At 36.7% G+C, this 18,083-nt stretch overlaps 2 protein-coding genes across 2 annotated transcripts; both read left to right on the top strand.

The window, feature by feature from the left end:
- Window positions 1-513: 513 nt before the first annotated feature.
- cd68 (CD68 molecule) lies at window positions 514-5,994 on the top strand. Its single transcript, XM_056759467.1, has 6 exons — window positions 514-676; window positions 1,820-2,379; window positions 2,511-2,630; window positions 3,566-3,635; window positions 4,359-4,529; window positions 5,090-5,994. Exons 1-6 carry the CDS (start codon window positions 631-633, stop codon window positions 5,227-5,229), a joined length of 1,107 nt encoding a protein of 368 aa, XP_056615445.1. The 5' UTR covers window positions 514-630; the 3' UTR covers window positions 5,230-5,994.
- A 6,730-nt stretch (window positions 5,995-12,724) lies between these two features.
- Window positions 12,725-17,587, top strand: LOC130429514 (uncharacterized). The gene has a single exon (XM_056758123.1). It carries the CDS (start codon window positions 13,077-13,079, stop codon window positions 13,941-13,943), a length of 867 nt encoding a protein of 288 aa, XP_056614101.1. The 5' UTR covers window positions 12,725-13,076; the 3' UTR covers window positions 13,944-17,587.
- Window positions 17,588-18,083: the final 496 nt, after the last annotated feature.

The following is an 18,083-nucleotide window of genomic DNA, read 5'->3' as shown; positions in this document are numbered from 1 at the left end:
GCATATTCAATACTTGTTTTTACTGTTGCCTGTATGACAGCGGTTCTTAAATTTGCTTTAATAGACTCGTCTTTTGCATGTCAAGTGTGAGTCACCTTTTCACTTCCTGTATTTTAGTCACATGAATGACGAACAAAACATCTTTCTGCTCAGAAGAATCTTTGAGACAGTTATAGTCGAGCAACATTTATATTACTCTCATATATGTGTAACTATGTAACTTTTGAACGATTTTTGGAAAGAAGTTAAAAAGTCCAAAAAATAAATTGTGTTTGCAAAATAATCCAATGAAATAAAAAACGGAGTTTCCGTTTTAAAAACAGGTGTAAATTACCCAATATGAAATAACTACAGACCGAGGCCATAAATGGAAAGCCAACGTCAACGTCTTTTTCTACAGAACTAAACCAGAACGTTCAGCTTTTTTCTAAACTAGCATGTGTTTATGGTTTGTAGCAGAATGCGGTCACACCAAATCTGATTGGGCAATCGTGAAGTGTTGAACGTCCTTCATACTTTCGTTTCTGAATAAGCGGAGAGAGCACTGCCGCCTTTGTCCATTAGATTCTGGACGCACTTGACAATACAGGAGTTTTCTGAAGACAAGCAGATAAACTAACGAAGGCAAAAATGAAAAACGGAATTTTGTTGATTGCACTTCTCATGGCAGCAACGGGTAAATCATACATTTTTATTATTTCCAAAAGTATTCCTGCTACCTATAAAAGAAAATGTGCTTTAATTATGCATAGGAAACCTTTATGATCATTTTATTATACCATGGTATTTATAGGATAGCCTACTATAAGGCACTACAAATGCTATCCCCATTTTCCAAATATGTTTATTTTTTGTGCAAAACTAATAGGCCTACTTATGTACAACCAAAAGCCATTAATAAAGTATACATGTTAACATAGCCTACAGATCTGCTAATAATGCTTTATTTATTCGTGAGAACGATTCTACGTCAAACTAGGTTGCAGGAGTATTTTTTGACATTTTCTAAACTAACCTACTTTCGCTTTCCGTGACTTCATTGACTTGTAGACAACGCCAGGAAGAGAAATTGATAAAATCTCAGACCACACACTGATGTTTACGCACTCTTCAGCAACAGCTGAAAATTCATGAAAAAGAGTGCTAAGTCATATGATGTTTAGAATAATCTTTTGCAAATACGTAAAGCGCAATTCAACCAACACATGCAGACTTTGGGCTTTAATAAACGGATGAAACTTTGAAACAAAGTAACAGTTACAATTGCCATCAGTAACATTTCTATTATTCATCTCACACATCACGCGCAAAAGGCAGGATTTTCACATTTCCCCGTTAGGAAATCCTGGCGTGCGTTGTGACTGTCAAGGAGGAAGTGAATGTACATTGATCAGCCATTTTAAACGAAAGACCTTACGAGGTTGTACTTCCATGGTACACAGTGTTTCAAGAATCGTTAATTTTTTTCTCTGTAAATCTGACGGATTGTTTTGCATGAATATATCAATGGACATCACCTTACTTTCACAAATATTTTCACTATCAGACAATCAGACAAAAAAATCTTAATAATGTTTGTATATGTATTTAAATCTATACCTGAAACTCTGCTGAAAGACCTTCTGAGTGAGCACACAAAGGCCTACTGATAAAAAATATGCTTTGAAGACACTTTAAATTGCTTTGAGTAAAAATGTGCAAATGTAAAAATTATTTGCCCAATAAATTGAAGAACCATTTATTAGTTGCAAATGGGGTCTATTGCATTTTTTTCTTTCTCATATCTATTTTTTCATTCTGTCTGCTTCTTTTCCCTCAGCTTTCACCTCAGGTGTTCCACATGCAGGTCCTGACAGAAATTTCCCCCCTTTAAACACAATTACCCCACATCCAAAAACCATGACTTTGCCTTTAAATACAACAACCCCACATCACAAAACCACGACTGTCCCTTTAAACACAACAACCCCGCATCACAAAACCACGACTGTCCCTTTAAACACAACAACCCCGCATCACAAAACCACGACTGTCCCTTTAAACACAACAACCCCGCATCACAAAACCACGACTGTCTTTTTAAACACAACAACCCCGCATCACAAAACCACGACTGTCCCTTTAAACACAACAACCCCACATCACAAAACCACGACTGTCCCCTTAAACACAACAACCCCGCATCACAAAACCACGACTGTCCCTTCAAACACAACAACCCCATATCCCAATACCACTACTCCACACATCCCTACACCATTGCCTGGACCGACCTCACCTACCAACATTACGGGAGGAAATTACATTGTTCTCGACAAAAATAACAAAACATGTGTTATGGCTGATTTTGAAATCAAGATCTTTGTGAACAACAGCGAGGTAAGATGTTATCTGCTGGAGTGACTTATTTGACATTGCAGCCTTCTATTTCCATCAGATTGCTTTCCTAGTTATTTTTTCTTTCAATAACAAAAACATATTTTTTTTATTAATATGTTTTCTTTTCTTAGGTTAATGGCACATTTATTGTTCAGCCGATCAAAACCAATACCACTGGGTACTGTGAGGATAAAGTGGCTGGTCTGATTCTACAGTTCGTTGAGGGCGGAATCACGATGAAATTTAGAAATGTAAGTCTGTTTTTGATTTTTTTTAATTAAAATGTTGTTTAGCTATAAACATTGTCTTCCGTGTATGATGGGTAATCTAAATTCTAAAGGCTAAAATTAAAAAGCTATTTAAAATTAAAAGCTAAATTCTTTGAATGATTTTCATTGATGTTATCAATGTCACGTCATGTGTCGGGGAACTACAGAAAGTAAACAATGGTTTTGTAAAAAGGGGTACTGTACATTGTTTTTTTTGTTGGTTCAACTTAAAAAAAAAGTTCAGTTAATTCATCTTAAAAATATTTGTTTGTTAAGTTGACTCAAGTTGAATTAAAGGGATACTTCACCTATAGGGATACTTCGAAGATTGTTCTAGACCTGTATACATTTCTTTTTGCAGAACAGACAGGAAGAAATTTGGAAGAATGTCAGATCTCATCCACCATTTACTGCCATACTAGGGAAAATAAATACTATGAGAGTCAATCAGGGATGAGATTTGACAATCTTCCAGATGTCTTTGTGTGTTCAGCTGAACAAAGAAATTCATATAGGTTTGGAACAATCTGAGTGTGAGTAAATTATGACAGAATTTACATTTTGTGGTGAAGTATCACCACAACCAGGTAACTTGTTTTTTTAAATTGAACCAAATTTTTTTTACAGTGAGGCAATTGTTACTTTAAGAATCTGTTGGGCTACTTATAAGACTACTTTCATTGGTTTTAACCAATGTAAATAGGTTGATCCAGTCCTTTAACTTTAACATTCAGCTGTTCATGTTCATGAAACTGGAACTGTTAATAGGAAATTACTAACTTTGTACTTTGGGGCCTGTGTTTTTCATTCATTTCTAAAGTATTTATCCATAGGATGAAATAATTGTCAACTTAGAAATAATGCAATTAATGAAAGGTCATACATTAACTGATTCCTTTTTTGGGGGGATTTTCCAGAATGAGACATCAAAAATGGTCTATGTTGAGACTTTGGAATACGAGTTGGACTATGCTTTTACATCTAGAGGTAAATATCCTCCCATTTGACTACAGTAACATTATGTGCCATGTAAAACAACCACGACATCACATTCCACCACATCTTCAATTTAAAACAATTAACAGACTTTGGACTTTTTTCTTGCGAAGTTACACATTTATTCATTGCATCATATACTGTGGCAAAGGAAGTAAATATTAGCAATGGTATTTATATTTACAAAATACCAAATTCTTGCAATAAAAACTAATACATGGTTGCAGCATTGTATTAACTGAGCAGTTAAAACATCAATATATACAGTAGTTAAATAATGTAACTTAAAATGATTCGATTTAACTATGTCGGTTTGGCTGATTTGAATCCTTTTTCAAGGATCCAGACCAACCAGTTTGGCCACACTTGCACAGTTAGTCAGTCACATGTGAGGAAGAATAAGGAAGTATTGGTCTCATTTATGCAGTGGTTACAGTAAATGTTCCTTTGCGAAGAAAAGTCCCTGCATGAGTATTCATGTAATTTTAAGAAAGAAAAAATGTGTTAGCCTCACGCCTCTCATTTGAAGAATTTACCCTGGTTTATCTGAGATTACTAGTACAGCTGTTGAACGTATGGAGATTACTCTTCATTTTTGCTTATGGCTGTTTGTTGTTAGGTTAAAGATTGGGTTAGGATGAAGAATAGGAGCAGACTAGGTTTAGTTTTGTCATGTTTATCAACAGTAATAATGATTTAAATTTTTGTTAATAGCATTGAGAAAATACTCAGGGAAGAATGAATCTCTTCAGCTGTTTGCTGCAGCTGCTGGTCACTCATATTCCTGCAAAGATGTGAAAGTGTTCATGGGGCAAGGTGTGCATCTGGATTTCACCAAGAGCAGAGTTCAGGCCTACAACATCAAGAACAAAAACTTTGGAAAGAGTAAGTCTGTCATAACAACCTTGTTGTCCTCAGAGGAAAAACATAATTCAATTATTTTCTCATCTATGATAAATGCAGCCTACATCCTTGCAAAGTGATTATATGTAATTGTTTTGAGATTATTTAATGCACTGGGCACAAATCAAAAGGCACAATGTATATCACCATAGTTATATTATCAATTAATACATGGTAAATCACTGCTAAATCAGAAAATGTTGATGACACGTAAAAAAATATTTTAAAGACAAAGTTATACAGTATGTGTACTCCTCGACTTTATGCCGACCTTTGTTCTGAAATTCTGTACAATGCAAAGAGTGTTGCAAAAAAGCCATGTAAGAGAGCTGGTTAAACCAGAATGTAACTCATCACAAATTTTTACTTTAGAGCAGTATGTTAACAGCTAAAGCACTTGTTTAGGTAACCTGGCAAAACATTTTTTACAGTGTGGGTATTATGCATATCTGTTGTGTTTACAAGATTGTTTCATTTACAACTTAAAAGTTGATGTGAAGATTTTCTATTCTGATTGTGTGTTGATTTTTTTTTTACAACAGCTGACCTGTGCAAGGCCGATCAACCTGACTACAGGGTTCCCATTGCTGTGGCCATCATACTCATCCTCCTCATTGTCATTGTAGTCATTGCTTACTGTGTCAGCAGAAAACGGCGGACCAATGGTTACCAGTCTCTTTAAAGGCCTACACTGACTTGCCAAAAGTACAACCATTAGTACCAGTTTACAAAAATTTTAATAATGTTGTGTAAATCCTAAAATAATGTTGCTCTGGTACAGATAATGCCGTAAGATTTATTTAACTAAAGAGTAAAGACCGCTTTTGCTGTTAAGATTTCTGCATCACCAAAGATCATGTTACAATTCAGACAAGTAAACCTTAGTGCTTACCTTATTTAGCCTATATTTATAAAATCACAATTTTAAAGAACTTTTGAAAATAATATCAGTCAACTGACAGGGGATGTTAATTCTATGCTGTTGCTAACTTCGCATCCAGTGTGGAAAAAATGTAAAATCATAATAGGTTCTAATGCTTTCTATTGTATTTTGTTGCATCGTGCTGTGTCCGGTGTGGACAGGGTGTTAGCCTAAAGACCTCCACACATGTAATGCATTTTCTATCTTTTATCTATATATATTAGTCTGATGTTAATAAGTCTAGGGAACTCTGAAAGGGAATTCAGTCATGCTTTGATTCATGCAAGTATTTTGTACTGTACTTTGTAATTAGAAAGTTTAAAAGCTTAAAAAGCAGGCATATCCATGTTTTCATTCTAAACTAATTCTTTAGAGAATTATAAATTAACTTTTTTGTACTTTTTCTGTCAGAAACTGCAATTTATGGCAAATTGAAAATGAAATACAGGAATGCACGGAATAAATTGGGGAATAATGTTTACATGTTTTATTTACATCTAATAAATGCATGGTGTTTCACTTTAATAGTCAGCCTTATTTGTAAAATTAAAACTGCAATGCATATTAGATGTACACTAGCTGTATATTGCTGCAAACTTATTCAGCGCTGTTCTCCCAGTTCTCATATGGTATGTAATGGAGAAATTCAGCAACACAGTTTTAATAACACAATGCTGAGCTTTTGTAGGTAAACCTTTTCTGTCTTTTTCAGCCTGTCATTGCTATGAAGTCACCCACAGTTCCAGAGTGAAGGGGGGGGGGTAAATCTATTAAGTCGTGTGTTTATCACAATAGGATGTTATTTACCTTACAACAGGAACTGATCATATTGTTATTACATGAATATATGATTTAATCAACTAACAGTCACTTATATCATATTTGAACATATTAAGAGAGTAAAACTGTCATGAAACTCAGGTGGAGACATGGCGTGGGAACCCAATTGCAGGCAGACACAGACGGTAGATGTAACAAGGATTTATTTTACAAATAAACACTAACCAAATGGCAAAACAAAGGCCCACGATGGGGTAAAACAGAACAAAATAAAAATAACAACAAAAGGTACACAGGAACTAGACTACTTACACTTAAACTAACAAAGACTTAAATACAATACTTAACAGGACTACAAAGAACTAACACTCAACTACACTTACTTTGACACAGAGTAACAAGGACTTTCAGGAACAGCAACATTAACAGGTACATCAACAAGTATAGCGACAGGAACATGTACATTGCACGAGCACAGGACAATGAAACATGAGGACTCTTTATAGGGAACAAACACAGGGTCATAACGAGGAACAGGTGCTGGGGATTAGCACTGAGGAGAGGCTGACGAGGAACGGGATGTAGGGAACAATGACGAGACACGAGAAAGAATCATTCAATCTCACATAAAACCATAGGTTATGCCATGACTCCACTCAAATAACACGAATAAACATGACATGATAGTGGAATCATGACAAAAACTGTATAAATGCATTAAATGTTGTCTTTGAACATGATGTACATATAGCTTGTACTGAAATACTAGTAGATATGATGTATTATTGGAAGTTGTTATTATAATAACTTAAATATTATCTTATACGGATTATATAATAAACATTTACTAGTGGGTTTGCGTGAACACCACACTCGATTTATTATTATCTTGTTGTATAAACTTAATTTTTTGTAGTCTTAAATCAATTAATTTGTGAGTTTTACCTACACCAAATTAAAATTATATGTTCAACACTTTTTATATTACACATTTTTAACATAAGTTAGATATTATTTCATTTAACTTTGATAAGCAGATATTGAGTTAATAGAACTCAATAGATTTGCAAATAAAGCATTGTAACCGCCAGTGATACCGGTAACGCGTTACTTAGTAACCCGTTTCTCTAATCTGACCACATTTTTCAGTAACGAGTAATCTAACGCGTTACTTTTCCCACACCATTAATCAGATTAAAGTTATTTATCCAAGTCACTGTATATATAAAATAAATATAATATAATTAGCAGTAATTTAAAAGAAATGCGCGCATGGCGGTGGTGGAGGACTGTCTATTTCTTAAAGCAGGACTGGAGGCAAAACAGTTCTGAGAGAAATGTAAAAAGGGAGAATTAAAAAGAAAAAAAAGACAGAAATAAAAGTTTAGTTGCTTAAATGGAAAAGGTAATATACAATTAATTGTAACATAATGTTTTAAGTAAATCGCTCATAACTGTGTTAATTAAATGGTACATCACACACTTATTTTGAATAAATGTAAATTATTGTCTTGAATTTAATGACTATAGCTTGATCTAAAATGACCTGATTAAGTTCAATTTATTAAACAGAAATAAGCTTTGCTAATGTTATCCATTTGTGTTGATTGTACTTAATGATTCGAAACTTAGAGCAACTAAGTCTGTAGGTCAAATAAAAACACCAAAATAAAATGAAATGTTCAACATTTTTTATATTATACATTTGTAACATTTATTATACATTATCTCATTTAACTTCAATAAGATGATATTGAGAAAATAGAACTCAACAGAAATGCAAAAAAAATTATTGTAACCGCCCACGACATAACCAAAGGCAACACTTTTCTGAACAAGGGTAACCACCAAACTCAAAATATAACTAACTCTTTAAAACTTTTAAGATAAATGAACATTAAACACTAACAAGTGTTTCTTTTTACTGAAAAATGCATAATACAAAACACTTATTTAAGAAAATAACTCTCAAAATGCAGTGTACGCAAAGCATGCTGGGAAAAATAAGTCCTCTGCCCTATTATAACTATTTTATGTTAACACAACACAACTTTCAGTTTCAATTCAGTTATATGACAAAACATAAAACAATCATGTTGTTACCATATTTTCCAAAAGTTGTGTTGATTTAACTTAAGCAAGTTAAGTAAATTAAACAGGCAGGAAATTTTTTTTTTTGAGTGTAGTTATCAATGATGAATCAAGTACTGGGTATATAATGCAACGACTATGAAGCATTGTATGTATATGAAAGCCATAAGACTGGTACCTCTAAAATGTCACAGCATGTGTGTGCTAAATCGAAATATTAGATTTAAGTATTTTTAGACCAAGACAGTGCTAGAAAATTTACTGAGTAATTTAAATGACGATCGGGTCCGGGTCGTCTGCGGATATCTATCAGAGACAATTATACGTGCGGGCGGGTGGATAATTTATTTGAAAAGCGGATGCGGGTGACATTTAAGCTTATCCGCGCATCTCTATCGGGCAGTATGTTGTAGAGGAAATTCTGCCCTTAAACACGATTGACTCGCTCTCTTTTCGTGCGTTTTACACTTGTTTTGTAAAACCACTCCTTGCTGCTCTAATGCTGTGAACAACAGGTTCAATGTTCATAAAACATGTGAAAAAGAAATTAATACTTACATTTATAAATAATGTAGATTATATATAGTATGTTTTGCCATTATTAAAGTGTTAACAGGTCATAATATATGTCAGGTCAAGAAAGACTGTCTTTTTTATTTTTTATAAAAAAGAAGTATTTACGTTAAGTGAAATCAAGAAAATCTGTCTTATCAGTCTATATTATTTAAATAAAAACAAGTTTTTTTCAGGAAATAGTTTTAAAGTTTAACTTAAAATGTCAGGAGATACATTGTTGACATTACTGTTAAAAACAGATTTCCAATAAAGTGAGTGTTGGCAAAACCGATTGTCATTTTTATGTTGAGGCAGACGGGGTGTTGGCGGCAGCTCCTGAATGTAACGGATAAAGTAACGTGTAATCTAATTACTTTTAAAATCCAGTAATCTGTACAGTAACTAAATTATTTGTTAGAGATATAATAAGTAATCAGTAATCAGATTACTTTTTCAAAGTGATTGTGGCAACACTGATAACCGCCCACAATCTAACCAAAGTCAACGCTTTTCTGAACAATGGTAACCACAAAACTCAAAAATATAACAAGCTCTTCAAAACCTTAAAGATAAATGAACATTAAACAATAACAAGTGTTTCCTTTTACTGAAAAATGCATCGAATAACACTTATTTAAGAGAATAACTCTCAAAATGCAGTAATGCACAAAGCATGCTGAGAAAATTATGTTTTATGAAAAGTATCTTCTGCCCAATTATAACTATTTTATGTTGACACAACACAACTCCTTTAAGTTGTCACAAAATGAATGGATTCTGTTATATGACTGAACATAAAAGAATATCTTGTTGTGACCAAATTTTCCAAAAGTTGTGTTGATTTGACTTAAGCAAGTTAAGTAAATTGAACAAGCAGTAAAAATCAGGTTTTTAGGTGCATAATAAGAAGGTATTATACAAATACAAATAGGTGCTTAATGTTTTATGTAGTTATGGCACTTAATACTGTTTGTGCCACAAGTTTTCAATGTGAAAACAAACATATAGTTATGAACTTCGATTTTAATGTACCATTACAATACAAATGTGCTACCTTTGGAAATAAAAAAAAAACATTCTCCTGCTGACCTTTTGAGGTCAAGGTTTGCACACATGTAACAAGGTTTATTACTCATTAGAAAGCAAAAGTCTTCAAAAATGTCTGGAGTCTACATGTGAATAACATTATCCCCAATCATTTAATGAGATTTAATGAAATCGTTTAACATTAAATATTTCCCATGTAGGAATTTCAGATACAAAAACCAGAAATGTTTTAAATTGTGCAATTCTTAGAAAGTTTTTTTATTGACAAAGCACATTAGTTTAGAATCTTCATAGAAGATAACAGCAGGTGGCAGCAAAACTGTAAATGAAAATGGTTCTGATCTCTTTTGGAAAAATAGTTACATTGAAGTCCTTTGTCATGCCACTGACAAATTCCTTTCTTCTGTAAACACACATATAGAGACAAAATAAACAAAGATATGATTGATTCTAAATTATTATTATTGAAATCTAAACTTTTGATTTGCATTTACCTCATTACATCATTTTAATAAAGTACAAAAACTGGCATTGAAAAAAGAAATTCATGAAATGTCACCTGTTTTCCCTACACCTGTATTGGTTTTCTAGCTCCACCTCTGAAGGTCTGATGTATTCCAGGTTCCAGTAAGAGAACGTTCCAGAACTTGAGTCACCTCTCCAATGCCCTGCATGACTTCCTGTTGAAAAGCAATGAATGTGTTCACTGTTTACAGCAATGTTTATTTAAGGGGTTGTGCAATGGTGTGTCATGCATTTTGACTTCTTTAAAATGTTAAACGTGGTGTCTTCTCATGCTTAACATGGACAACCTGTCAAAAAATGAGTTGGGTGCATTACGTAGTATTTCTGAGATCTATTCACTCCCCCAGCGATCGTACAGGTTTCGTAAAGTTTTTTTGGAACATATGAAATAGTTTTGTAACAATTTTTCTTAGTCCCTAATTGGACAATTCTCCCGGAAAAGCAAGTGGCACACCCATGCGCCAGCAAGATGAGCAGGAGAAAGAGCATGCGCAGACGTCACTTGTGTGCAGGAGAGAGAGAGAGGATATGTTCCCGAAGTTCAAGTGTTTGTTCATTCACTGCATTTGGGTGAGTAATGTTTTATAAACGGTGGATATTACGCTGGATTTGGATATCGTTTGATGTACTGAGCCTTCCCAGTGCTAAAAGATGCCGAACATGAACCGCATGTGGTAAATGAAACTGATGTCCGTGTTTTGTTGGCAATGGGTGGGCACATGCTTTAGTTCAGCCTGCCCCTCCCTCCCGTGCCCTCGCCGAATGCTTTGGAAATAATCATACAGCTGTATCTGTTTTATACATGGGATTAAACTAAATACTCTTTGATAATATGAAGTATGCAATACTACTTGTTGCGTTCATGAGTAATGTGCAATGTTACTATTTGTGTATACTATTTTCAAAGAGTAATGCCTTGCTGTTGTCACGTGATAAGACGTGACGTATGTACCTATTTACGTACGGGAAGAGAAGAAGTTGAGTAAAGAAAGTTACGGATTCACTACTCTCGTGTGGCCTGTATTATTCTTACGTTATCTTGATAACACCACAAATTGGCGACGAGTCTTACTTTCTGCTATTTCTGGTTGCGAAGATGGCTGTTGCCAACGTGCCTTTTCCAAGTTTTTTCCTGCCTTGCCCCGGTGAGCCTGCAATGCCGTTCACCACATGGCTGCGGATCTTTGATAACTATCTGCGTGTTATCGACGCTAGAGGGGATGCTTGGCCGGACGACAGACGGAGAGCTGTACTACTTCATTGCCTGGGCACATAGGGACAGCGGATTTTCTATGCTTTGCCTAACATAGGTACGACATACAAGGATGCAGAGGACGCACTGAAAGCGTACTTTGTGCCAAAAGCTAACGTTGTAGCTGAACGCCATGCTTTCCGTAAACGCTGCCAGGCACCTCACGAGACAGTCATACAGTTCGTTGCTGCTCTGCGTGAATTTGTTGTTACATGTGAATTCGGTGCCTGTGCTGACGATATGATTCGTGATCAGATGGTGGAAAATGTGCTTAGCCCACGAATTCACGAGAGACTTTTACTCGAACTTGACCTTACACTGGACAGAGCTGTTACGATTGCGAGTCAGATTGAATCTGCTGCTGATCAGGCTAAATTTATTTCAAATGGCCGTCAAGCCACCGCCCCCGTTCAAGCAGTACAGCACGTGAAATGCAGGAGAGCAAGCACATTCCGCGCACCTCCTACTTCTGTTACCAGAGAGAAGTCGAAGTCTTGCTTTCGCTGTGGCTCGGAAACTCACTTAGCTAATGCTGCGAACTGCCATGCAGCAACTGCAACTTGCAGACAGTGTAAGAAGGCGGGACATTACGCTATAGTTTGCCGATCGACACAACCTACTACGCGCGAAGTTCATGAAATTGAATTACCTGAAGTTACTGTTCTGTACACGGAATGCCCAGCTCGTTCTCCCAGCATCACAAGTACAGTGACAATATCTACCTCTGCAGATCAGGCTTGTGTGGTGAATTTAATTGTCGACACTGGGTCTTCTGTTTCTATCTTACCCCACAGCACTGTCGCATTGTTGTGACGTACTCAAAAGCTAAAATTCCGGTCCTTGGGTGTTTGTCAGCCAACGTGTCATTGCATGATCACAAAGTTCCTGCTACCTTTTTCATTGTTGATAAAGGCACACCACTAATGGGGAGGGATCTTATGTCTGCACTACATGTAAGGATTGAGAACAACCAAGTACTGCCTCCTCAGGGCCTCTCTGAGTTCTCCGGTTCCTGATTGCATCGCTGCCGGCGGCTAGTTTGTATCCTCTGACACTTGCTTCACCTCACATTTGTTCTTGGTCTTATTATTAGTGTATTTTACTATCGTTACATATCACTGTCGTTACATATCACTGTCGTTGCCGAATTATTTATAACTTTATATTTTAAACCTATATTCATTGAAACGTAACGCCGCTAGCATATTAGCGTGTTAGCTTGCCTTCTGTTTACATTGTGGAATATCATCTCCCCCTATTTGTCTTGTGTGCTAACTGTTTCTCTTTTTAAGTGTATATACTAAGACTCATCAAGCAACCTTGGTAAGTTAGGATTGCACTTCATACCCGGTGAGTTATGGCTTCTATTCCTATTGTTGTTACTTGCACCTCATGTCATATGTTTAGTTTAGCCTTCTCTGTCAGCGGCGAGGGTTTTACATGTGATAAATGCAGGGAAGTAGTTAGGCTGACGGAGAAGATTTTAGAATTAGAGTCTCGCATCCAATCTTTATTTGAGGATAGTAAGAGTGTAAGGACCGTAGAAAACACTTCGGATGCGAGCAATGTTAGCGCACACAGCTCGGTTCCGGTTGAAAATCCCCTGCAGCTGGGAAACTTTGTGACGGTGAGACGGCATAGTCGCAGGACAAAACATCACTCAACCGTTCCGATTAAAGTCTCGAACAGGTTTGCCCCGCTCAGTGACGCACCGACTGAGAAACCTGCTGAAAGTGCCCTAGTGATCGGTGATTCTATTGTCCGGAACGTTAACATAGAGACACCAGCCACCATAGTCAAATGTTTACCGGGAGCCAGAGCGCCTGACATCAAGTCAAACTTAAATGTGCTGGCTAAGGCTAATCGTAAATACAGTAAGATTGTTATTCATGTCGGCACAAATGATGTTAGACTCCGTCAATCGGAGATCACTAAAGATAATATTAAAGAGGTGTGTGAGCTCGCAAAAACGATGTCAGACACTGTAATATTCTCTGGCCCCCTTACTGCTTACCGTGGTGATGAGATTTATAGCAGATTATCATCACTAAATGGCTGGTTGTCTGAGTGGTGCCTGCAGAATAATATAGATTTTATAAATAACTGGAAGAGTTTTGAGGGCAGACCTGACCTGTTGAAACGAGATGGTCTCCATCCCTCCTGGGATGGGGTTTTCCTCCTCTCTAGAAATTTGGCACACAGTCTTAATAATGCTAAAGGCTGACTACCTAGGGCCCAGGTCAGGAAGGAGACAGAATGGCTTAACCAACTGTCTGCTTGCCGTCTCGCGTTACAGAATACACAAAATACACAACATGTAATAATCCCTTCTTACAAACAACATAAAATAGAGACTGTGTCTGTCCCCCGGATTAGCAAACATAAGATATTGCGTAAACCTCTTGAAAGTAATTTAATAAACGTTAAACAAATCAAACATGAACAAAATACAGATAATCAGCTGTTACGACTCGGATTGCTTAATATTAGATCTCTCTCAAATAAAGCACTTTTTGTTAACGATTTGATAACCGATCATAAAATAGACATGCTTTGTTTGACAGAAACATGGCTAAAGCCAGATGATTTTATTACTCTAAATGAATCCGTTCCCCATGATTATTACTATAAACACGAGCCTCGTCTAAAAGGTAGAGGGGGAGGTGTCGCTGCACTTTACAAGAATTCTTTTATTACCTCTCAGAAGTCTAATTTTAAGTACAGTTCTTTTGAAGTCATGGTACTTCACGTATCGACACCTATTACTAAGGACAAAACATTTTTAAAATTTATTCTAGCTATTGTATATAGGCCTCCAGGGCACCACACAGATTTTATTAAAGATTTTGGTGGGTTCTTATCAGAACTAGTACTGGCCGCAGATAGAGTCCTTGTCGTCGGTGACTTTAATATCCATGTAGACAATGATACAGATGCCTTGGGACTGGCTTTCAAAGACACTCTTAACTCCATGGGCGTTAGTCAACATGTGTCAGGACCCACTCACCTTCGTAATCATACTTTAGATTTAATACTTTCTTATGGTATAAATGTGGACGATGTTAAAATCGTTCAGCAGAGTGAAGATATTTCGGATCATTATCTGATATTATGTTTGCTTCAATGGCCTACGGCTGCAAATCAAACTCCTTGTTACAAATATGGTAGAACGATTACTTCAACTACCAAAGATGCGTTTCTCGATAATCTCCCTGAATTGTCTAAAATATCCAGCATGAGTAATAACGTTGACGATTTTGACACTACTATTGAAAATTTTAACTCTACTTTCTCGGAAATATTAGACACAGTTGCTCCTCTGCGTTTAAAGAAAATTAAAAATAGCAGCCCAACACCGTGGTATAATGAACACACTCAGACTCTAAAAAAAGCATCCCGTAAAATGGAGCGCAACTTTAAGAAAACGAATCTAGAGGTATTTCGTATAGCATGGAAGGATAGTACTCGAAATTACAGGAATGCAATAAAAACGTCTAGATCCGCCTACTTTTCAACACTAATAGAGGAAAACCATCACAACCCTAGGTTCTTATTTAACACCGTGGCTAAATTAACAAAAAATAAGTCGTCATCGACGTCAGATTCTGATTATCAGCATAACAGTGATGAATTTATGAACTACTTCACAAGTAAAATCCAAGATATAAGAGAAAAAATTATAACAATGCAACCTGTAGTGAAATCCGCTGAACAAACTAACTACAGCACCCCTAAGGAGAAATTGCAATTATTTTCTACAGTAGATCACGATGAACTGTCTAAAATCATTAAATCATCTAAATCATCAACATGCATGCTAGACCCTATACCTACAAAACTACTGAAAGAAATCCTCCCCGAAATTATAGATCCTCTTCTTAGTATTATTAACTCATCTCTGACATTAGGACATGTGCCTAAAGCATTTAAGGTGGCTGTTATAAGGCCTCTTTTAAAAAAAAACAAACTCGACCCTAAAGAACTAGGGAATTACAGGCCTATATCGAATTTACCTTTTATATCTAAAGTTCTGGAAAAAGTAGTTTCAACCCAATTATGCTCCTTCCTCCAAAGGAATGACATTAATGATGAATTCCAGTCTGGATTTCGAGCATGTCACAGTACAGAGACTGCTTTGATCAGAGTTACAAATGATCTGCTTTTAGCGTCTGACCGTGGCTGTATTTCGTTATTGGTGCTGCTAGACCTCAGTGCTGCATTTGACACCATTGACCACAGCATACTTCTACATAGACTCGAAAATTACGTCGGCATTAACGGAATAGCATTGAAATGGTTTAAGTCTTATTTATCCGACCGTTTTCAATTTGTAGCAATAAACAATGAGGTGTCCCGCAAATCACAAGTCCAGTACGGTGTACCACAGGGCTCAGTCTTGGGACCCCTGCTCTTCGCATTATACATGCTACCTCTAGGAGATATAATAAAGCGACACGGAATTAGCTTTCACTGTTATGCTGATGATACTCAACTTTATATTTCCTCGATGCCTCATGAAACCCAGCAGTTTCATCGAATAAAGGATTGCATAGTTGACTTAAAAATGTGGATGAGTAACAATTTTTTACTACTAAACTCGGACAAAACAGAATTGTTACTTACTGGACCGAAAACTGCTATGCGTAACAACCAAGAATACTGCTTAACGATTGACGGATGCTCCATAAAATCCTCGTCATCAGCTAAGAATCTTGGCGTTGTATTTGACAGTACTCTCTCATTTGAAAGCCATGTCGCAAACACCTGTAAAATTGCCTTTTTCCATTTTAAGAATATATCTAAATTACGTCATATGCTGTCACTGTCAGATGCAGAGAAATTAATTCATGCATTCATGACATCAAGACTAGATTACTGTAATGCACTTCTAGGTGGTTGCCCTGCGGGCCTATTACAAAAACTGCAACTGGTTCAAAACGCGGCAGCTCGAGTTCTTACACGTACAAAAAAGTATGAGCATATAACCCCGGTTCTGTCAACCTTGCACTGGTTACCTATAAAGCATCGCATTAACTTTAAGATCTTGCTTATTACCTATAAAGCCCTACATGGTCTAGCGCCGCAGTATTTGAATGAACTTCTATTGTATTACAGACCACCACGTACATTACGCTCTAAGGGGTCCTGTCAGTTGGTAATACCTAGAATTTCAAAATCAAGTGCAGGTGGTAGATCCTTTTCTTATCTAGCGCCTAAACTTTGGAATATTCTTCCCTGCACGGTCCGGGAGGCAGACACACTCTGTCAGTTTAAATCTAGACTAAAGACTCATCTTTTTAATCTTGCATACACTACACCTCCATAATATTAATCCTCAGAGGATTTAGGCTGCATTATTTAGATCAACCGGAACCAGGAACACATCCAACAACAAATGATGTACTTGTTGCATCAAAGAGTGCAGAACAGTACTCTACTCTCAGCCAGTCTTGTCTCTTTGTTCCAAGGTTACCGCAGGATGCAGTTCATGCCCAGACCTGATGGCAGAGCTGAGAATGGGAAGCGGTGACCTGACAAGTGCTAAGAGGATAGAGCTGGATAAAGGACGCGACAACTTTGTTTTTTTTCTACAACATTTCAAATGCTATTAGATTGTTAATGATAATCTTTAATTTTTATATTTTTATTAAGCCTTGTTGTGCAAGCACTGATGAGCTTGTGCAGAGGCAGCAGCTTTTGCCAGAGGGGAACTGGAATCCCCTGGTTGGGCCTGGGTTCCCCTGAGGTTTTTTTTCTCGATGGGAGTTTTGGGTTCCTCACCACCGTTTGCATATTGTTTTGCACTATCTGCCTGGCCGGGGGGGCTGCTTTAGAATTCATACTTGTATTAAATGTGTCTCATGTACAGCTGCTTTGTAACAATGAAAATTGTAAAAAGCGCTATATAAATAAAGTTGAGTTGAGTTGAGTTGAGTTGGCCCCTATGCCAGTGTTACAGTGCACTACTGCTGATCTAACTGAGTTTGGACATGTTACAAACTTCGTATACCGCGTGAAGCTGGATGAAACCGTCTCACCAGTACGCCAAAAACTTCGCCGTCTGCCACTTTCAATACGAAGCTCTGTGTCGGCGGAATTACAGTGCTTACAAGCAGCTGGAGTAATAGAACACATTGATGCTTCTGCCTGGGTGTCACCGATTGTTGTCACGCAGAAAAAGTCGGGAAAAATAAGGATGTGTGTTGACCTCAGAGAGCCAAACAAAGCCGTAATCGTGGACTCTTTTCCATTACCAAACATTGATGAATTACTCGCTGCTCTAAACGGGTTTAGTGTTTTCACTACCATTGATCTGTCTAATGCCTACTACCAGGTACCGCTGCATGAGGACAGTCGCGACCTA

This window comes from Triplophysa dalaica, chromosome 1 (genome assembly GCF_015846415.1).
Source record: "Triplophysa dalaica isolate WHDGS20190420 chromosome 1, ASM1584641v1, whole genome shotgun sequence".
Taxonomy (NCBI): Eukaryota; Metazoa; Chordata; class Actinopteri; order Cypriniformes; family Nemacheilidae; genus Triplophysa; species Triplophysa dalaica.
This window is presented reverse-complemented; position numbering and strand designations above follow the sequence as displayed.

Bases quoted from the DNA above. Each gene is read 5' to 3' on its own strand.
- cd68 (XM_056759467.1), top strand. From the start codon at position 631: ATGAAAAACGGAATTTTGTTGATTGCACTTCTCATGGCAGCAACGG. The intron at 2,380-2,510 runs GTAAGATGTTAT...TTCTTTTCTTAG, and splicing joins TCTTTGTGAACAACAGCGAG to GTTAATGGCACATTTATTGT. The intron at 3,636-4,358 runs GTAAATATCCTC...TTTTGTTAATAG, and splicing joins CTATGCTTTTACATCTAGAG to CATTGAGAAAATACTCAGGG.
- LOC130429514 (XM_056758123.1), top strand. From the start codon at position 13,077: ATGGCTTCTATTCCTATTGTTGTTACTTGCACCTCATGTCATATGTTT.